General features: G+C 74.8%; 1 protein-coding gene across 1 annotated transcript in view; it reads right to left on the minus strand.

The window, feature by feature from the left end:
• The window catches only part of LOC135325257 (autophagy-related protein 2 homolog A-like), a 35,465-nt gene that overhangs the window by 597 nt on the left and 14,389 nt on the right, over positions 1 to 20,479 (minus strand). The window contains exons 11-27 of the mRNA XM_064503138.1: positions 20,323 to 20,415; positions 20,156 to 20,226; positions 18,794 to 18,870; positions 17,639 to 17,818; positions 16,582 to 16,666; positions 15,324 to 15,541; positions 14,303 to 14,518; positions 13,182 to 13,287; positions 11,655 to 12,445; positions 10,433 to 10,534; positions 8,773 to 8,857; positions 8,589 to 8,685; positions 6,940 to 7,009; positions 5,747 to 5,829; positions 2,794 to 2,915; positions 2,033 to 2,187; positions 837 to 941 (exon numbers count right to left, since the gene is read on the minus strand). Coding sequence (XP_064359208.1) covers positions 837 to 941; positions 2,033 to 2,187; positions 2,794 to 2,915; positions 5,747 to 5,829; positions 6,940 to 7,009; positions 8,589 to 8,685; positions 8,773 to 8,857; positions 10,433 to 10,534; positions 11,655 to 12,445; positions 13,182 to 13,287; positions 14,303 to 14,518; positions 15,324 to 15,541; positions 16,582 to 16,666; positions 17,639 to 17,818; positions 18,794 to 18,870; positions 20,156 to 20,226; positions 20,323 to 20,415 — 2,656 coding nt within the window. The remainder of the gene's footprint in view (positions 1 to 836; positions 942 to 2,032; positions 2,188 to 2,793; positions 2,916 to 5,746; positions 5,830 to 6,939; positions 7,010 to 8,588; positions 8,686 to 8,772; positions 8,858 to 10,432; positions 10,535 to 11,654; positions 12,446 to 13,181; positions 13,288 to 14,302; positions 14,519 to 15,323; positions 15,542 to 16,581; positions 16,667 to 17,638; positions 17,819 to 18,793; positions 18,871 to 20,155; positions 20,227 to 20,322; positions 20,416 to 20,479) is intronic.

A 20,479-nucleotide genomic window follows, 5' to 3' on the forward strand; every position in this document is an offset into this window, starting at 1 on the left:
ACATTGGGGACAGGGGGGACGGGGGGGACACTGTCAGTGGGACCCCTCAACCCCAACTGGGCCATACTGGGAGCCCAAAGCTACACTGGGACCCCCCGACTGGGCCATACTGGGACCTCTAAGCTGTACTGGGAGCCCCCAACTCCCAACTGGGCCGTACTGGGAGCCCATAGCTCTACTGGGACCACCCGACTGGGCCATACTGGGATCTCTCAGTTATACTGGGAGCCCCCCAACTCCAACTGGGCCATATTGGGGACCCCCCTGTGGCCATACTGGTCCCAGTGGCCATACTGGTCCCCCCCCCAGCCATACTGGTCCCAGTGGCCGTACTGATGTCCCCCCCCAGCCATACTGGTCCCAGTGGCCGTACTGGTCCCAGTGGTCATACTGGGACCCCCTACCTCAAGCTTTACTGGTCCCAGTGGCCGTACTTGTCCCCCCCCTTAGCCATACTGGTCCCAGTGGCCATACTGGTCCCACCCCAGCCATACTGGTCCCCCCCCCAGCCATACTGGTCCCAGTGCCCATACTGGTCCCCCCTTCCAACTGTACTGGTCCCTCCCCCATCTATACTGGTCCCAGTGTCCATACTGGTCCCCCCCCATCCATACTGGTCCCCCCCCATCCATACTGGTCCCACTGCCCATACTGGTCCCCCCCCCCCCAGCCATACTGGTCCCCCCCACAAGCCGTACTGGTCCACCCCCCCAAGCTGTACTGGTCCCAGTGCCCATACTGGTCCCCCCCTCAGCCATACTGGTCCCCCCCCAGCCGTACTGGTCCCAGTGCCGTCCTGCCCCCCCCCCCCGCGCGGGGGCCGGTGCTGCGCTCACCTCGGGGACGGTGCCGGCGCCCGGGGGGGGCCGGGGCCGGGGCGGGGGCAGGGCCCGGGGGGGGCCGGGGGGGGCCACAACCTCGTAGAGCGTCGCCGCCACCGCCTGCGGGCCGGACGCCTGGGTCCCTCGCGCCGGGCAGCCGGACGCCGGGGCCCCTCCCGGACGCCTGGGCCCCTCCCAAACACCTGGGCCCCCCGGACGCCTGGGCACCCCCAGACACCTGGGACCCCCCCAACCTGAGCCCCCCCGGCCACCTGGGCCCCCTCCCGGATGCCTGGGCCCCCCCGAACGCCTGGGTCCCCCCACACCTGGGCCCCTCCCGGCCGCCTGGGCCCCTCCCGGCCGCCTGGGCCCCCTCCCAGATGCCTGGGCCCCCCCGGACGCCTGGGGCCCCCCGGACTCCTGGGCCCCTCCTGGACTCCTTGGCCCCCCCCCCAGATGCCTGGGCCCCCCTGGACGCCTGGGCCCCTCCCAGACACCTGGGCCCCCCCCTACACCTGGGCCCCCCCAGATGCCTGGGCCCCCCTGGACGCCTGGGCCCCTCCCAGACACCTGGGCCCCCCCCTACACCTGGGCCCCCCCAGATGCCTGGGTCCCTCCCGGACGCCTGGGCCCCCCCAGACACCTGGGCCCCTCCCAGACGCCTGGGTCCCTCCCGGACACCTGGGCCCCCCCCGGACACCTGGGCCCCCCCCCACCTGAGCCCCCCTGGACGCCTGGGCCCCTCCCAGACACCTGGGCCCCCCCCACACCTGGGCCCCCCCGGATGCCTGGGCCCCTCCCGGACGCCTGGGCCCCTCCCGGATGCCTGGGCCTCCCCGGACACCTGGGCCCCCCCGGCCGCCTGGGCCCCCCGGACGCCTGGGCCCCCCTGGCCACCTGAGCCCCCCCACACCTGAGCCCCCCCGGACACCTGGGCCCCCCCGGACACCTAGGCCCCCCCACACCTGAGCTCCCCCGGACACCTGGGCCCCCTCCTGGATGCCTGGGCCCCCCCGAACGCCTGGGCCCCCCCACACCTGGGCCCCCTCCCAGACCCCTGTGCCCCCCCCCGGCCACCTGGGCCCCCCCCCACCTGAGCCCCCCCGGACGCCTGGGCCCCCCCCGGACGCCTGGGCCCCCCCCACACCTGAGCCCCCCCGGACACCTGGGCCCCCCCGGACGCCTGGGCCCCCCCGGACGCCTGGGCCCACCTGGAGGGCCTGGAGCAGGCGGGCGCCGAGGCGGAGGGCGGCGGCGGCGGTGGAGGCGCCGAGGGAGGCGGCGCCGCGCTGGAGCCCCCGGACGAGACGCCCGTCGCGCCGGCACCGCGTCAGCGGCAGCCACAGCAGCTCCCGCGCGCCCTGCACTGCACACGCCACCCACACGCTAAGCACACGCCACCCGCACGCTAAGCACACGCCACGCACACGCTAAGCACACGCCAAGCACACACCAAGCACACGCAACGCCGCGCCCGGCGCCCGTCGCGCCCGCGCTGCCCCAGCCGCAGCAGCTCCCGCGTGCTCTGCACTGCACGCACATGCTAAGGACACGCTAAGGACACGCTAAGGACATGCTAAGGACATGCTAAGGGCACCTTGGGGACATTTGGGGACACTTGGGGACATTTGGGGACACTCACGGAGCTGGAGGACGGCGTGCACGGGCCCCACGCCCCCCCGCAGCCCCGGCAGCCCCGGCGGGGGGACGACGCGGGGGGACGGGGACGTCATAGGGAGCGCCGGGACGCGTTGGGGACACTCGGTGACGCGTTGGGGACATTTGGGGACGCGTTGGGGACACTCACGGAGCTGGAGGACGGCGTGCACGGGCCCCACGCCCCCCAGCAGCCCCGGCAGCCCCGGCGGGGGGACGACGCGGGGGGACGGGGACGTCATAGGGAGCGCCGGGACGCGTTGGGGACACTCGGTGACGCGTTGGGGACATTTGGGGACACGTTGGGGACACTCACGGAGCTGGAGGACGGCGTGCACGGGCCCCACGCCCCCCAGCAGCCCCGGCAGCTGGTTGCGGCGGATGTCGCTCAGCCACTCGCCCAGGGCGAAGCTCAGCACCTTCTCCAGCCCCAGCAGCCTGCGGCGGGGACGGGGACGCCGTGGGGACGGGGACACGGGGACATGGGGACACGGGGACATGGTGGGGACAGGGACATGGGGGGACACGGTGGGGGGACGCAGTGGGGACAGGGACACGGGGACACGGTGGGGACGGGGACACGGGGACACGGGTACATGGTGGGGACAGGGACATGGGGACGCAGTGGGGACAGGGACATGGGGGGACGCGGTGGGGGGACGCGGTGGGGACAGGGACACGGGGACACGGTGGGGACAGGGACACAGGGACACAGTGGGGACAGGGACGCCGTGGGGACGGGGACACGGGGACAAGGACACGGGGACATGGTGGGGACAGGGACATGGGGGGACACGGTGGGGGGACGCAGTGGGGACAGGGACACGGGGACACGGTGGGGACGGGGACACGGGGACACGGGTACATGGTGGGGACAGGGACACGGGGACGCAGTGGGGACAGGGACATGGGGGGACGCGGTGGGGGGACGCGGTGGGGACAGGGACACGGGGACACGGTGGGGACAGGGACGCCGTGGGGACAGGGACACGGGGACAAGGACACGGGGACATGGTGGGGACAGGGACATGGGGGGACGCGGTGGGGGGACGCAGTGGGGACAGGGACACAGGGACACAGTGGGGACAGGGACGCCGTGGGGACGGGGACACGGGGACAAGGACACGGGGACATGGTGGGGACAGGGACATGGGGGGACATGGTGGGGGGACGCGGTGGGGACAGGGACACAGGGACACAGTGGGGACGGGGACGCCGTGGGGACGGGGACACGGGGACACGGGGACACGGGGACGCAGTGGGGACAGGGACATGGGGGGACACAGTGGGGGGACGCGGTGGGGACAGGGACACGGGGACACGGTGGGGACAGGGATGCCGCGGGGACGGGGACACGGGGACACGGGGACACGGGGACAAAGACACGGGGACACGGTGGGGGGACGCGGTGGGGACAGGGACACGGTGGGGACAGCGACACGGGGACATGGGGACAGGGGACACGGTGGGGACGGGGACACGGGGACAAGGACACGGGGACAGGGACACGGGGATGGGGGACATGGGGACACGGGGACATGGGGACACGGGGATAGGTGACATGGGGACGGGGGACACGGGGACGCAGTGGGGACGGGGACATGGGGACAAGGACATAGGGACAGGGAACACGATGGGGACGGGGACACAGGGACAGGGGACGTGGGGGACACGGGGATGGGGGGATGTGTGAACACAGGGATGTGGGGACATGGGGACACGGGGACGTGAGGACGGGGGACACAGGGACATGGGGATGGGGGGACAGAGGGACACAGGGAACATGGTGGGGAGGGGGACATGGGGACAGGGACACGGGGACGGGGGATATGGGGACACGGGGACGCGGTGGGGATGGGGGAAATGGGGACAGGGGACACGGGGACATGAGGGACAGGGGGACACAGGGACATGGGGATGGGGGGACAGGGGACACGGGGACATGAGGGACAGGGGGACACAGGGACATGGGGATGGGGGGACAGAGGGACACGGGGACATGAGGGACAGGGGGACACAGGGGATGGGGGGACACAGTGGGGATGCGGGACAGGAGGACAGGGGGACATAGGGACACAGGGACATGGGGACAAGAGGGACATGGGGACACGGGACCCCCAACCCCCTGGGGCCCCCCCCAGCCTGGGGACATGGGGACACGGGGGGACACGGGGCCCCCCAATTGCCACAGCCCCCCCGGTTGCCCTTAGTTGCTCCCAGTTGTCCCAGTTACCCCCAGCAGCCTCCCAGCAGCCCCCAGTAGCTCCTGTTGCCCCCCAGTAGCCCCCAGTTACCCCCAGTAGCCCCCAGCAGCCCCCAGTAGCCCCCAATAGACCCCAGTAGTCCCCCAGCAGCCCCCCAGTCCCCCCAGTAGCCCCCAGTCCCCCCCCAGTAGCCCCCCAGTTCCCCCCAGTCCCCCCCAGTAGCCCCCTAGTTCCCCCCAGTAGCCCCCAGTTCCCCCCAGTCCCCCCCCAGTGGTCCCCAGTAGCCCCCCAGTTCCCCCCAGTCCCCCCCAGTAGCCCCCAGCAGCCCCCCAGCAGCCCCCAGTCCCCCCCCAGCAGCCCCCAGTAGCCCCCCAGTTCCCCCCAGTAGCCCCCAGTTCCCCCCCAGTAGCCCCCAGTTCCCCCCAGTCCCCCCCCAGCAGCCCCCCAGTAGCCACCAGTCCCCCCCAGCAGCCCCCAGTAGCCCCCAGTAGCCCCCCAGTTCCCCCCAGTAGCCCCCAGTCCCCCCCAGTAGCCCCCCAGTTCCCCCCAGTCCCCCCCCAGCAGCCCCCCAGCAGCCCCCAGTCCCCCCCAGCAGCCCCCAGTAGCCCCCCAGTTCCCCCCAGTAGCCCCCAGTCCCCCCCAGTAGCCCCCAGTTCCCCCCAGTCCCCCCCAGCAGCCCCCCAGTAGCCACCAGTCCCCCCCAGCAGCCCCCAGTAGCCCCCAGTAGCCCCCAGTTCCCCCCAGTAGCCCCCCAGTTCCCCCCAGTAGCCCCCAGTCCCCCCCAGTTCCCCCCAGTCCCCCCCCAGCAGGCCCCCACTAGCCCACAGTCCCCCCCAGTTCCCCCAGTCCCCCCCCAGCAGCCCCCCAGCAGCCCCCCAGTCACCCCAGTTGCTCCCAGTTCCCCCCAGTAGCCCCCAGTCCCCCCCAGTCCCCCCCCAGCAGCCCCCCAGTAGCCCCCAGTCCCCCCCAGTCCCCCCCAGCAGCCCCCAGCAGCCCCCCAGTCGCCCCAGTTGCTCCCAGTTCCCCCCAGTTCCCCCCAGTTCCCCCAGTCCCCCCCCCGCGCACCCCTGGCGGCAGCAGAGACGCTTGAGCTTGAGCTCGGAGCAGTTGAGCTGCGCCAGGCCCAGGAGGATCCCCGCGAAGGCGCCCTGGGGACCGCGACAGGGACGTCACCCGTGCCACCCCGGCACGGCCGCCACCCCCGGGACACGGCCGCCACCCCCGGGGACCCGGACGTCACCCCCGGGGACATGGCCACCACCCCCGGGGACCTGGATGTCACCCATGGGGACACGGATGCCACCCTCGGGACATGGCCACCACCCCCGGGGACCCGGACGTCACCCCCGGGGACATGGCCACCACCCCTGGGGACCCAGATGTCACCCCCAGGACATGACCACCACCCCCAGGACATGGCCACCACTCCCGGGGACCCACATGTCACCCCCAGGACATGGCCACCACCCCCAGGACATAGCCACCACTCCCGGGGACCTGGCCACCACCCCTGGGGACCCAGATGTCACCCCCGGGGACACGGACGTCACCCCCGGGGACCTGGATGTCACGCCCGGGGACACGGCCACCACCCCCGGGGACCCGGACATCACCCCTGGGACACGGCCACCACCCCCGGGGACATGGCCACCACCCCCGGGGACCTGGATGTCACCCACGGGGACACGGCCACCACCCCAAGGACATGGCCACCACCCCCAGGGACATGGCCACCACCCCTGGGACCTGGCCACCACCCCTGGGGACCCGGATGTCACCCCAGGACATGGCCACCGCCCCAAGGACATGGCCACCACTCCCGGGGACCTGGCCACCACCCCGGGGGACCCACATGTCACCCCCAGGACATGGCCACCACCCCTGGGACACAACCACCGCCCCTGGGGACCTGGCTGTCACCTCCTGGGTGTCCCCATCCCCCCCTGACCTGGCTATCAGGCTTTGGGGACCCTTTCGTCACCCCCGGGGTGGCCGTCCCCCCCCCGGGACACTTCTGTCACCCCTGGGGCCATCTGTCACCCCTGGAGGCATCTGTCACCCCCCTGGGACGTGTCTGTCACCCCCGGGATGTGCCTGTCACCCCCGGGGCTGCCTGTCGCCCCGAGGGACACACCCGTCACCCCGAGGGACCCGTGCGTCACCCCGAGCGACGCCCGTCACCCCGAGGGACACCCCTGTCCCCCCCCCAGGACACGTTTGTCCCCCGGGGCCCCCGGGGGTGGCCGCGTCCCCGTCACCTGGTCCATGGCGATGTGCTTGCCGTGGTAGTCGAGCCAGATGGGCACCTCGGCCGTGAAGCGGAACTCCCTGGGGACGCCGGGGACACCGTCACCGCGGGGACACCGTCACCCCCGGGGACACCCGGCCCCATCCAGGGACCCCCGGCACCGCCCCGGGGACCCCCGGCCACCCTGGGGACACCCAGACGCCCTGGGGACCTTCACCATCACGCTGGGGACATCCTGCCACCACCCCGGGGACACCCGGCCACCCCGGGGACCCCCAGAACCACCCTGGGGACCCCCGACACCCCCCAGGACACCCCCGGGACCCCCGACACCCCCCCAGGACCCCCCAGGGACCCCCGACACCGCCCCGGACCCCCTGGGGACCCCTGACCCCCCCCCAGGACCCCCCGGGGACCCCTAAAAACCTCCCAGGACCCCCCGGGGACGCCCGACACCCCCCAGGACACCCTGGGGACCCCCAACACCCCCCCGGACACTCTGGGGACCCCCAAAAACCTCCCAGGGCACCCTGGGGACCCCCGACACCCCCCAGGACACGCTGGGGACCCCCAACACCCGCCCATGGCACCCCGGGGACCCCCAACACCCACCCAGGACTACCCGGGGACCCCCAAAACCCTCCCAGGGCACCCTGGGGACCCCCGACACCCCCCAGGACACCCCGGGGACCCCCAACACCCGCCCATGGCACCCCGGGGACCCCCAAAACCTCCCAGGACACCCTGGGGACCCCCGACCCCCCCATTACACCCCAGGGACCCCCAACACCGACCCAGGGCACCCTGCGGACCCCCGACCCCCACCCAGGGCATCCCGGGGACCCCCGACACCCACCTGGGCACCCCAGGGACCCCCAACACCCCCCCAGGACCCCCCGGGGTCCCCCGACCCCCACCCAGGGCACCCTGGGGACCCCCGACCCCCACCCAGGGCATCCCGGGGACCCTCGACACTCGCCCATAGCACCCTGGGGACCCCCAACACCCCCCCAGGACCCCCCGGGGACCCCCGACCCCCCCCAAGGCACCCTGGGGACCCCCACAGCCACCCAGGACACCCCGGGGACCCCCGACACCCCCCAGGACCCCCCAGGGACCCCCAACACCCCCCCATGACACCCCGGGGACCCCCGACACCCCCCCATGACACCCTGGGGACCCCCAACACCCACCCAGGACACTCCGGGGACCCCCGACACCCCCCCAGGACACCCTGGGGACCCCCAAAACCTCCCAGGACACCCTGGGGACCCCCAACACCCACCCAGGGCACCCTGGGGACCCCCGACCCCCCCCCAGGACCCCCCGGGGACCCCCGACCCCCCCCAAGGCACCCTGGGGACCCCCACAGCCACCCAGGACCCCCCGGGGACCCCCGACACCCTCCCAGGACCCCCCAGGGACCCCCAACACCCCCCCAGGACACCCCGGGGACCACGATGGTGACCCAGGGCACCCTGGGGACCCCCGACCCCCCCCCAGGACCCCCCGGGGACCCCCAACACCCACCCAGGACACCCCAGGGACCCCCGACACCCTCCCATGACACCCCGGGGACCCCGATGGTGGCCCAGGGCACCCTGGGGACCCCCGACCCCCCCCAGGACCCCCCCCGGGGACCCCCGTCGCCCCCAGCACCGGAAGTAGATGGGCTGCTCGGCTTCGGCCTCCTCCTCCTCCTCCTCCTCCTCCGCCGCCGCCGCCAGCACGGGGGGGGCCCCGGCGTCCGGGCAGGCTGGGGGGGGCCGGGGGGGGTGAGGGCGGCGCCGTGGGGCACCCCTGCACCCCGCACCCCCCCCCCGGCACCCATGGGTGCCCCTACCGTGGGGGGGCGCCGGGGGGGCCTTGGGGGGGCCGACGCCGCTGGCCACCTCGCTGAAGAAGTCCTTGAGGAAGATGAGGGTGTCCTGGGGGGGGGGGGACACGGGGAGGGTGTCGGGGGGGTGACAGCACCCATGGGTGCCCCACGGCGCCTCGCCACCCCCCTCGGGGAGCCGGGGATGCCCCAGGGTGGCTTGTGACCCCCCCCGGGGGTCCATGTGCCCCTGGGGGGGCCCAGACACCCATGGGTGCCCCATGACCCCCCCCCGGTGCCCCATAGACCCCCTGGGTGCCCCACACACCCATGGGTGCCCCATGACCCCCCCCGGTGCCCCATAGACCCCCTGGGTGCCCCGTGACCCCCCCTGGGTGCCCCACACACCCATGGGTGCCCCATGACCCCCCCCCGGTGCCCCATAGACCCCCTGGGTGCCCCACACACCCATGGGTGCCCCATGACCCCCCCCGGTGCCCCATAGACCCCCTGGGTGCCCCGTGACCCCCCCTGGGTGCCCCACAGCCCCCTGGGTGCCCCATGCCCCCGCCCCCCCATGCCCCATAACCCACCTGGGTGCCCCACAGCCCCCCCCCAGAGCACCCAACCCCCCCCCCAGGCTCAATGCATTCTCCCTAGGGTGCCCCAAAACCCCCCCCGGGGGGGGCACCCTGGACCCCCCCCCAGGACCCCTCCTAGACCATCCAGGACCCTATTGGGACCCCCAGGACCTCCGCAGGACCCCCCAGGGCACCCATGGGACCCCCCCGGGCCCCCAGGACCCCCCCAGGACCCCCCAGGGCACCCATGGGACCCCCCCGGGCCCCCAGGACCCCCCCCCCGGACCCCAGGACCCCCCCAGGGCACCCATGGGACCCCCCCGGGCCCCCAGGACCCCCCCAGGACCCCCGGGACCCCCCCAGGGCACCCATGGGACCCCCCTGGGCCCCCAGGACCACCCCAGGACCCCCGGGACCCCCCCAGGACCCCCCCTGGGCCCCCGGGACCCCCCCAGGGCACCCATGGGACCCCCCGGGACCCCAGGACCCCCCCGGACCCCAGGACCCCCCCAGGGCACCCATGGGACCCCCCCGGCCCCCCCCACCTGGTCGAGGTCGAGGCGCAGGGGCAGCAGGGCCACCCGCAAGCAGCACTCGGGGGCCCCCGTGTCCCCCCCCCGGACCCCGGGACCCCCCCAGGACCCCCCCGGACCCCCCGGACCCCCCCAGGGCCCCCATGGGCCCCCCCCGGCCCCCCCAGGACCCCCCCCGGACCCCCGGGACCCCCCCAGGGCACCCATGGGACCCCCCCGGCCCCCCCAGGACCCCCCCCGGACCCCCGGGAGCCCCCCAGGGCACCCATGGGACACCCCCGGACCCCCCCAGGACCACCCCAGGACCCCCGGGACCCCCCCAGGGCACCCATGGGACCCCCCCGGCCCCCCCCACCTGGTCGAGGTCGAGGCGCAGGGGCAGCAGGGCCACCCGCAAGCAGCACTCGGGGGCCCCCGTGTCCCCCCACCCCCCGGACCCCGTGACCCCCCCAGGACCCCCCCGGACCCCCGGGACCCCCCCAGGGCACCCATGGGACCCCCCGGGACCCCAGGACCCCCCCCGGACCCCAGGACCCCCCCAGGGCACCCATGGGCCCCCCCCGGCCCCCCCACCTGGTCGAGGTCGAGGCGCAGGGGCAGCAGGGCCACCCGCAAGCAGCACTCGGGGGCCCCCGGGGGCGACTGGGGCAGCACGTGCAGAGCCTTCACCGAGAGCTGGGGGGGTCACGGGGGGGGACGGGGACACGGGGGGACATGGGGACACGGGGGGGACACGGGGGGACAGGGAACACAGGGGGAGAGGGAGGGACATGGGGGACACGGGGACATGGGGGGACATGGACACAAGACACAGGGACATGAGGGGACACGGGGACATGGGGGATACAGGGGACACAGGGGGACATGGGGGACACAGAGGGACATGGGGGACACAGAGGGACATGGGGGACACAGGACACAAGGGACACAGAGACAGAAGGGAACACAAGGCAACATGGGGGACAGAGGGGGACAAGGGGGACAGAGGGGGACATGGGGGACAGAGAACACAGGGGACACGGGGCACAAAGGACACAGGAGAACATGGGGACACACGGACATGGGGGACATCAAGGACACGGGACACGGGGACACAAGGGGACACAAGGGGACACGAAGTGACATAGGGCACATGGGACATGGGGGGACGTGGGGGGACAAGGAGGGACATGGGGGGACACATGGATGGGGGACACAGGGACATGGGACACAGGGACACAAGGGGACACGGAGGGACATGGGGGACACGGGGGGAGAGAGAGGGACACGGGGACAGGGCAGACACGGGGGGACACAGGGGACACGGGGGGACACAGGGACAGGGGACATGGGGGGACACAGGGGACACATGGAGGGGACATGGGGGGAGAGGAAAGGACATGGGGACAGGGCAGACATGGGGGGGACACAGGGGGGGACACAGGGACAGGGCGGACATGGGGGGGACACGGGACACAGGGACAGGGTGGACAAGGGGGGGACACAGGGGACACGGGGGGACAAGGGGGGACACAGGGACAGGGGGGACACGGGGGGGACACAGGGGACATGGGGGGACACGGGGGGAGAGGAAGGGACAGGGGGACAGGGCGGACATGGGGGGGACACGGGACACGGGGGGACAAGGGGGACACAGGGACAGGGGGGACACGGGGGGGGACACGGGGGGGACACGGGGGGACACAAACAGATGGGCTATGGGGGGGGGGGGCCGGGCAGGCCCCACAGCCCACGGCCCACACCTGTGTCCCCCCCGTGTCCCCGTGTCCCCCCCGTGTCCCCCCCCCCCCGGGACGCACCATGGGGCGGGGGCCGCGCCGGGGCCCCCCCCGGGGCCGCAGCAGCCTCTGGGCCCGCGAAGCCGCCAGCCGGTCGCGGACCTCCAGCTCCTGCACCAGCAGCACTTGGCGGGCGGCGGGGCGCTCGCCCGGCCCCACGGCTGCCCCACGGCGCTGCCCCACGGCGCGGCCGCCTTCCTCCGCCGTCTCCTCCTCCTCGGGGCGCTCGCCCGGCCCCACGGCTGCCCCACGGCGCTGCCCCACGGCGCGGCCTTCCTCCTCTTCCTCCTCCTCCTCCTCCTCGGGCGCTCGCCCGGCCCCACGGCTGCCCCACGGCGCTGCCCCACGGCGCGGCCGCCTTCCTCCTCCTCCTCTTCCTCCTCCTCGGGCGCTCGCCCGGCCCCATGGCTGCCCCACGGCGCTGCCCCACGGCGCGGCTGCCTTCCTCCGCCGTCTCCTCCTCGGGGCGCTCGCCCGGCCCCACGGCTGCCCCACGGCGCTGCCCCACGGCGCGGCCTTCCTCCTCTTCCTCCTCCTCCTCGGGGCGCTCGCCCGGCCCCACGGCTGCCCCACGGCGCTGCCCCACGGCGCGGCCGCCTTCCTCCGCCGCCTCCTCCTCCTCCTCGGGGCGCTCGCCCGGCCCCACGGCTGCCCCACGGCGCTGCCCCACGGCGCGGCCTTCCTCCTCCTCCTCCTCCTCGGGGCGCTCGCCCGGCCCCACGGCTGCCCCACGGCGCTGCCCCACGGCGCGGCCGCCTTCCTCCTCCTCCTCTTCCTCCTCCACGTAGCTCTCGTGCTGCAGGCTCACCTGGGGGGGGGAGCTGTGGGGCTGCCCCATGGCCCCCCCCTGCCCCATGGCCCCCCCCGCCCCATGGCTGCCCCACGGCTGCCCCCAGGGCCGTGAGCACGGGATGGAGGTGCCCAAGGACCCCCAACACCCCCTTGTCCCTCTCTAGGCCCCCCCTGGACCCCCGTTACCCCCTCTGGGACCCCCCAGGACCCCCCCAGGCTCCCATTGGACCCCCCAGACCCCCTGGGACCCCCCCCGGCTCCCATAGCCCCTCCAGGACCCCCCTGGACCCCCCTGGGACCCCCCCAGACCCCCAGGACCCCCATGGGACCCCCCCAGACCCCCATGGCACCCCCCAGACCCCCCCGGACCCCCAGACCCCCCCGGGACCCCCCCGGACCCCCATGGGACCCCCCCGGGACGCCCCAGACCCCCATGGGATCCCCCCAGACCCCCAGGCCCCCCCCAGACCCCCCCAGACCCCCCCCCGGCCCCACCTTGCTGAGCTGCAGCTCCACCAGCAGGTGCTGGAGGTGCCCGGGGCCCCCCCGGGACCCCCCCAGACTCTCCAGACCCCCCCAGGACCCCCCGGGACCCCCCCGGCCCCCCCCCGGCCCCACCTTGCTGAGCTGCAGCTCCACCAGCAGGTGCTGGAGGCGCCCAGGACCCCCCCGGGACCCCCCCAGACTCTCCAGACCCCCCCAGGACCCCCCTGGGACCCCCCCAGACCCCCCCGGGACCCCCCCGGCCCCACCTTGCTGAGCTGCAGCTCCACCAGCAGGTGCTGGAGGCGCCCGGGACCCCCCCGGCTGCGCCAGGCGTCCTGCGGGCGCTCGGGGCCCCCCCGGGAGGGGCGGGGCCTAACAAGGGGGTGGGGTCACTGCCGGCCCCGCCCACCCCCACCCCAACCGCACCCCCTCCCCACCAGGAGTGTGTGCTCTGCTTTAGCCACGCCCCTCGCCAAGCCCCTCCCACCCTAAACCCCGCCCATGCCAAGCCCTAGGGGCGTGGCCGCCACTTTAGCCCCACCCACACCCTATACCACAGCACCATTAGCTCCGCCCCTGGGCCCCCAAGACCCTCCAAGCTCCACCCACTCCCAAGCCCCGCCCACCCCACCTCAGGGGTGTGGCCTCCACTTTAACCCCACCCCACCCATATCATGGCTCGAGGGGCGTGGCCTCCTTTAGCCCCACCCCCTGGGCACGCAGGACCCTCCCAAACACCGCCCACCCCCCCCCCTCCCTGGGGGTGTGGCGTCATTTAGCCCCACCCCCTGGGCACCCAGGACCCCCCAAGCCCCTCCCACTCCCTCACCTGGGGGCGTGGCCTCCTTTAGCCCCACCCCCTGGGCACCTGGGAACCCTCCAAACCCCTCCCATTCCCCAAAACCCACCCTGGGGGCGTGGCCTCCTCTAGCACCGCCCCCTGGAGACCCAGGACCCTGCCACCTCCCCCTCCCCTCCCCACCTGGGGGCGTGGCCTCCTTTAGCCCCGCCCCCAGGCACCTAGGCCCCCTCCAAACCCCTCCCACTCCCCCACTTGGGGGCGTGGCCTCCTCTAGCCCCACCCCCGGGCACCTAGGCCCCCTCCAAACCCCTCCCACTCCCCCACTTGGGGGCGTGACCTCCTCTAGCCCCACCCCCAGGCACCTAGGCCCCCTCCAAACCCCTTCCACTCCCCCACTTGGGGCGTGGCCTCCTCTAGCCCCACCCCCAGGCACCTAGGCCCCCTCCAAACCCCTCCCACTCCCCCACCCAGGGGGAGGCGTGGCCTCTTTTAGCCCCGCCCCCAAGGGCACAACACACCCGCCCCCCTCCCCCTCCCGAGCAGGGCGGGCCCGCGGCGGGGGGGGGGGGAAGGGGCGTGGCCTACCCAGCGGCGGGGGCGGGGCCAGGCCCGAAGTCCCGCCCCCCGTAGAGGTGCCAGCCCAGGGCGGCGTCGCGCAGCAGCAGGCGGCGGCGGGGGGGGGGGCAGCCCGGGGGGGGGGCGCAGCAGGTCGGCGCCCCCCCGCGGGCACCCGAAGTGCCCCTCCCGCACCCGCAGCCGCCCCGGCGCCAGGCGCCGCACCACCGGCTCCCCGTCCCGCGGCTGCGGGGGCACGTCAGGGCCCCGGCGTCCGGGGGGGGCCCAAAAAGGGACCCAGGTGTCCAGGCAACCCCCCCCCCGTCCCCCCCCCCCCAAGGGCCCAGGCGTCCGGGTGCCCCCCCCCAGGGGCCCAGGCGTCCGGGGGGCCCCAAAAAGGGACCCAGGCGTCCAGGCAACCCCCCCCCGTCCACCCCCCCCCCAAGGGCCCAGGCGTCCGGGTGCCCCCCCCCAGGGGCACAGGCGTCCGGGGGGCCCCAAAAAGGGACCCAGGTGTCCGGGTGCCCCCCCCCCCCCGGGGCCCAGGCGTCCAGGCAACCCCCCCCGTCCACCCCCCCCCAAGGGCCCAGGCGTCCGGGTGCCCCCCCCCAGGGGCCCAGGCGTCCGGGGGGCCCCAAAAAGGGACCCAGGCGTCCAGGCAACCCCCCCCCGTCCCCCCCCCCCACAAGGGCCCAGGCGTCCGGGTGCCCCCCCGCCCCCCCCCAAGGGCCCAGGCGTCCGGGTGCCCCCCCATGCCCCCCCCAGGGCCCAGGCATCCCCTCTGCGGGCAGGCGTCCGGGTGGCCCCCCAAAAAGGGACCCAGGCGTCCAGGCAACCCCCCCCATCCCCCCCCCGGGGCCCAGGCGTCCTGGCACCCCCCCTCAGGGGCCCAGGCGTCCCCCCCATGGGGCCCAGGCATCCGGGTGCCCCCCCCAGGGGCCCAGGCGTCCCCTCTGCGGGGCCCAGGCATCCAGGTGCCCCCCAAACGGGGCCCAGGCGTCCGGGTGCCCCCCCACGCCCCCCCCCAGGGGCCCAGGCGTCCGGGACTCACGGGGATGCCGGTGCCGGGGGCGTCGAGGATGCAGAAGCCGTCGGGGTCGGAGGCGTCGCCGCCCTCGGGGGGGGCCGCCGTGGGGCCGGGGGGGGCCGTGGGGCCGGGGGGGGCCGCCGTGGGGCCGGGGGCGGCTGCCGTGGGGCCGCCGTGGGGCCGGGGCCCCCCCTCGCCGGGGAAGAGGTAGACGGAGACCGGGGGGGGCGGCGGCGCCCCGTCTGGGGGGGGGTGTCAGCCCCATAGCTGCCCCCCGCGACCCACAACTGCCCCCCCGGGCCCATAACTGCCCCCCCAGACCCACAGCTGCCCCCCCCGGGCCCATAACTGCCTTCCCAGACTGACAACTGCTCCCCCCAGACCCATAACTGCCCCCCCCGGACCCACAACTGCCCCCCCCGGGCCCATAACTGCCCCCCCAGACCCATAACTGCCCCCCCAGGACCCATAACTGCCTCCCCAGACTGACAACTGCTCCCCCCAGACCCATAACTGCCCCCCGGACCCATAACTGCCCCCCCGACCCATAACTGCCCCCCCAGGACCCATAACTGCCTCCCCAGACTGACAACTGCTCCCCCCAGACCCATAACTGCCCCCCCCAGACCCACAACTGCCCCCCCTGGACCCATAACTGCCCCCCCTGGACCCACAACTGCCCCCCCCGGGCCCATAACTGCCCCCTCAGGACCCATAACTGCCTCTCCTGGACCCATAACTGCCCCCCAGACCCATAACTGCCTCCCCAGACTGACAACTGCTCCCCTCAGACCCATAACTGCCCCCCCGGACCCATAGCTGCCCCCCCCGGACCCACAACTGCCCCCCCAGGACCCATAGCTGCTCCCCCTGGACCCACAACTGCCCCCCGGACCCATAGCTGCCCCCCCGGACCCATAGCTGCCCCCCCGGACCCATAACTGCCCCCCCCGGACCCACAACTGCCCCCCCAGGACCCATAGCTGCTCCCCCTGGACCCACAACTGCCCCCCCGGACCCATAACTGCCCCCCCAGGACCCATAATTGCTCCCCCAGACCCACAACCTCTTCCCTGGACCTACAACTGTTCCCCTGGACCCATAACTGCCCCCCCGGACCCATAGCTGCCCCCCGGACCCACAACTGCCCCCCCGGACCCACAGCTGCCCCCCCAGGACGCATAGCGTCCCCCCGACCCATAACTGCTCCCCAGGACTGATAGCTGCCCCCTCGGACCCACAACTGCCCCCCCGGACCCATAGCTGCCCCCCCCGCGGTTACCGGGGGGCCGTGGGGCGCCGTGGGGCGGGGGGGGGGCGTCGAGCAGGGCGTCCGCCAGGTCCTGCTGGTTGATGGCGGCCGGCGCCTGGGGGGGGCGGGGGGGGGGTGGGAGCCCCACGGCGACCCACGGAGCCCCCCGACCCACGGAGACCCCCGCCCCATAGCACCTGCCCCACGGCGACCCCTGCCCCATGGAGCCCCCCGCCCCATGCAGCCCCCTGCCCCACGGAGACCCCCCAGCCCCACTTGGGGGTCACTGGGGGTCCCTCGGCCCTCTCTGACCCACTTGGGGGTCACTATGGGGCAGACTGGGGTCCCCACATCCCCCCTAGCCCCACTTGGGGGTCTCTATGGGGCAGATTGGGGTCCCCACGTCCCCCCCAGCCCCACTTGAGGGTCCCCCCCATCCCCCCCAGCCCCACTTGGGGGTCTCTATGGGGCAGACTGGAGTCCCCCCGTCCCCCCCAGCCCCACTTGGGGGTCTCTATGGGGCAGACTGGGGTCCCCACCTCCCCCCCAGCCCCATGTGGGGGTCTCGGCTGGGTCCCTGGGCCCTCCCTGACCCACTTGGGGGTCACTATGGGGCAGACTGGGGTCCCCATGTCCCCCCTAGCCCCACTTGGGGGTCCCCCCCAGCCCCCCCAGCCCCACTTGGGGGTCTCTATGGGGCAGACTGGGGTCCCCACGTCCCCCCCAGCCCCACTTGGGGGTCTCGGCCAGGTCCCTGGGCCCTCCCTGACCCACTTGGGGGTCTCTATGGGGCAGACTGGGGTCCCCACCTCCCCCCCAGCCCCACTTGGGGGTCCCCCTGTCCCCCCAGCCCCACTTGGGGGTCTCTATGGGGCAGACTGGGGTCCCCACATCCCCCCCAGCCCCACTTGGGGGTCACTATGGGGCAGACTGGGGTCCCCCCCAGCCCCACTTGGGGGTCACTATGGGGCAGACTGGGGTCCCCACATCCCCCCCAGCCCCACTTGAGGGTCCCCCCCAGCCCCCCCAGCCCCCCTTGGGGCCCGCTATGGGGCAGGGCGGGGGGTGTCCCGGCGGCGCAGCCCACCTGGGGGCGGCGGGGGGCGGCGGGGGCCGCCGTGGGTCGCGCCGTGGGGCGGCCGGGGGGGCGCAGGTCTCCGCGGGCCCCCAGGTAGCGCAGGAGGCGGCCGAGGGCGGCGGCGGAGTCGGCGCAGGTGCGGAGGCGGGCGCGGGCGGCCGGGCAGCGCAGCTCCTCCCGGGGGGCCCCCTGCGCCCCATAGCGCCCCATAGCGACCTCCAGCGACCCATAGCGACCCGCCACGCCCCAGGGACCCGACCCACAGCGACCCACGGTGACACATGGGGACCCCTGGGGACACCCCATCCCCCTCGGTGCCCCCCAGAGCAGCCCCACGGCGCCCCATAGCACCCCACGGCACCCCACGGTGACCCACAGCGCCCAGCGGGACCCACGGATGTGCAGCAGCCCCACGGCCACCCGTGCAGCAGCCCCATGGTGCCCCATGGCTACCCCAGCCCTGCCCCACGGCGCCCACCAGCACCCCATGGCCACCTCCGGCCACCCCCGGCCTTGCCCCACGGCACCCCATGGCGCCCCACAGCCACCCCACGGCACCCCATGGCACCCCACGGCGCCCCACAGCACCCCATGGCCACCTCCGGCCACCCCCGGCCTTGCCCCACGGCACCCCACGGCGCCCCACAGCCACCCCACGGCACCCCATGGCACCCCACGGCGCCCCACGGCACCCCATGGCACCCCACGGTGCCCCACAGCCACCCCATGGCACCCCATGGCACCCCACAGCCACCCCACGGCACCCCACGGCACCCCACGGCGCCCCACAGCCAGCCCACGGCACCCCATGGCACCCCACAGCCACCCCGGCCCAGCCCCACGGCGCCCCACAGCACCCCACGGCACCCCATGGCACCCCACAGCCACCCTGGCCCTGCCCCATAGCACCCCACGGCCACCCCTGGTGCCCCCCAGCACCCCCCTGGCCACCCCGGCCCTGCCCCACGGCCCCGCCCCACGGCGCCCCACTGACGGGGCCACCCCACAGCACCCCACGGCCCCCCCAGCTCTGCCCCATGGCCCCGCCCCACAGCACCCCACGGCCCCCCCCAGCCAACCTGGTGCCCCCCAGCACCCCCCCGGCCACCCCGGCCCCGCCCCACGGCCCCGCCCCACGGCCCCGCCCCACGGCGCCCCACTGACCGGCGCCCGGCCGTCGGCGCTGCCCCTCCAGGTCACCAGCAGCTCCAGCACGTCCACCTCCGCCACGCACACGTAGTCTGGGGGCCGGACGCCTGGGTCCCCGCCCGGACGCCTGGGCCCCGCCCGGACGCCTGGGTCCCTCCCCGGACACCTGGGACCCCCCCGGACGCCTGGGCCCCTCCCGGACGCCTGGGCCCCTCCTGGATGCCTGGGTCCCTCCTGGATGCCTGGGTCCCTCCCGGAAGCCTGGGTCCCTCCCCGGACGCCTGGGCCCCTCCTGGATGCCTGGGTCCCTCCCGGACGCCTGGGTCCCTCCTGGATGCCTGGGTCCCTCCCCGGACGCCTGGGTCCCCGCCCGGACGCCTGGGCCCCTCCTGGATGCCTGGGTCCCTCCCGGACGCCTGGGTCCCCGCCCGGACGCCTGGGTCCCTCCTGGATGCCTGGGTCCCTCCCGGAAGCCTGGGCCCCTCCTGGACGCCTGGGCCCCTCCTGGATGCCTGGGTCCCCGCCCGGACGCCTGGGTCCCCGCCCGGACGCCTGGGCCCCTCCCGGACACCTGGGTCCCTCCCCGGACGCCTGGGTCCCTCCTGGATGCCTGGGTCCCTCCCGGAAGCCTGGGCCCCTCCTGGACGCCTGGGCCCCTCCTGGATGCCTGGGTCCCCGCCCGGACGCCTGGGTCCCCGCCCGGACGCCTGGGCCCCTCCCGGACACCTGGGTCCCTCCTGGATGCCTGGGTCCCCGCCCGGACGCCTGGGCCCCCCCCGGACGCCTGGGTCCCCGCCCGGACGCCTGGGCCCCGCCACCCGGACACCTGGGCTCCTCCTGCCCGGACGCCTGGGCCCCCCCCCCAGGGGTCAGAGAGGGTCTTTGTGGAGCCGTGGGGTGACAGTGGGGCCATGGGGGACCCTGGGGAGCCATGGGGTGACACGAGGGTGACACAGGGGTAACACGGGGAACCCTGGGGACCCATGGGGTGACACGAGGGTGACACGGGGTGACACGGGGAACCCTGGGGACCCGTGGGGTGACACAAGGGTGACACAGGGGTGACACAGGACCCTGGGGACCCGTGGGGTGACACAGGGGTGACGGGGCGGTGACATGGTGACACTGAGGACCCATGGGGTGACACGGGGGTGACAAAGGGCTGACATGAAGCTAACAAGGGTGACACAAGGGTGACACGAGGGTGACACAAGCAACACGAGGGTGACGTGAGACAACACAGGGAAACCCCACGGCCATTTGGGGTGACGCCAGGGTGACACAAGCGACACAAGGTGACAGAGGAGTAACACAAGGTGACAGAGGGTGACACAGGGTGACACAGGGTGACACAAGGTGACGCCGGGGCCCCGGTACCTCGGCACAGGTCGAGGCTCTCGCTCCGGTCTTTGTCCGAGAGGAAAACGGCCGCGTCGTCCACGATGAACCTGGGGGCGGGGGGGGGGTGTCAGCGCCGGACGCCTGGGCCCCTCCGCACCCCGGACGCCTGGGCCCCGCCCCGGACGCCTGGGCCCCGCGGGCACCTCATGAGGAAGACGGAGGTGTCGGTGACGATGTTGCTGGAGACGCTGAAGGAGTCGGCGGTGACGAGGACCCGCAGCGGCAGGTAGAGCGGCCTGGGGGGGGGGACGGGACGCGGAAAGGGGGGTCAGGGGGGCCCAGGCGTCCGGGGGCCCCCCC

This window comes from Dromaius novaehollandiae, chromosome 35 (genome assembly GCF_036370855.1).
Source record: "Dromaius novaehollandiae isolate bDroNov1 chromosome 35, bDroNov1.hap1, whole genome shotgun sequence".
Taxonomy (NCBI): Eukaryota; Metazoa; Chordata; class Aves; order Casuariiformes; family Dromaiidae; genus Dromaius; species Dromaius novaehollandiae.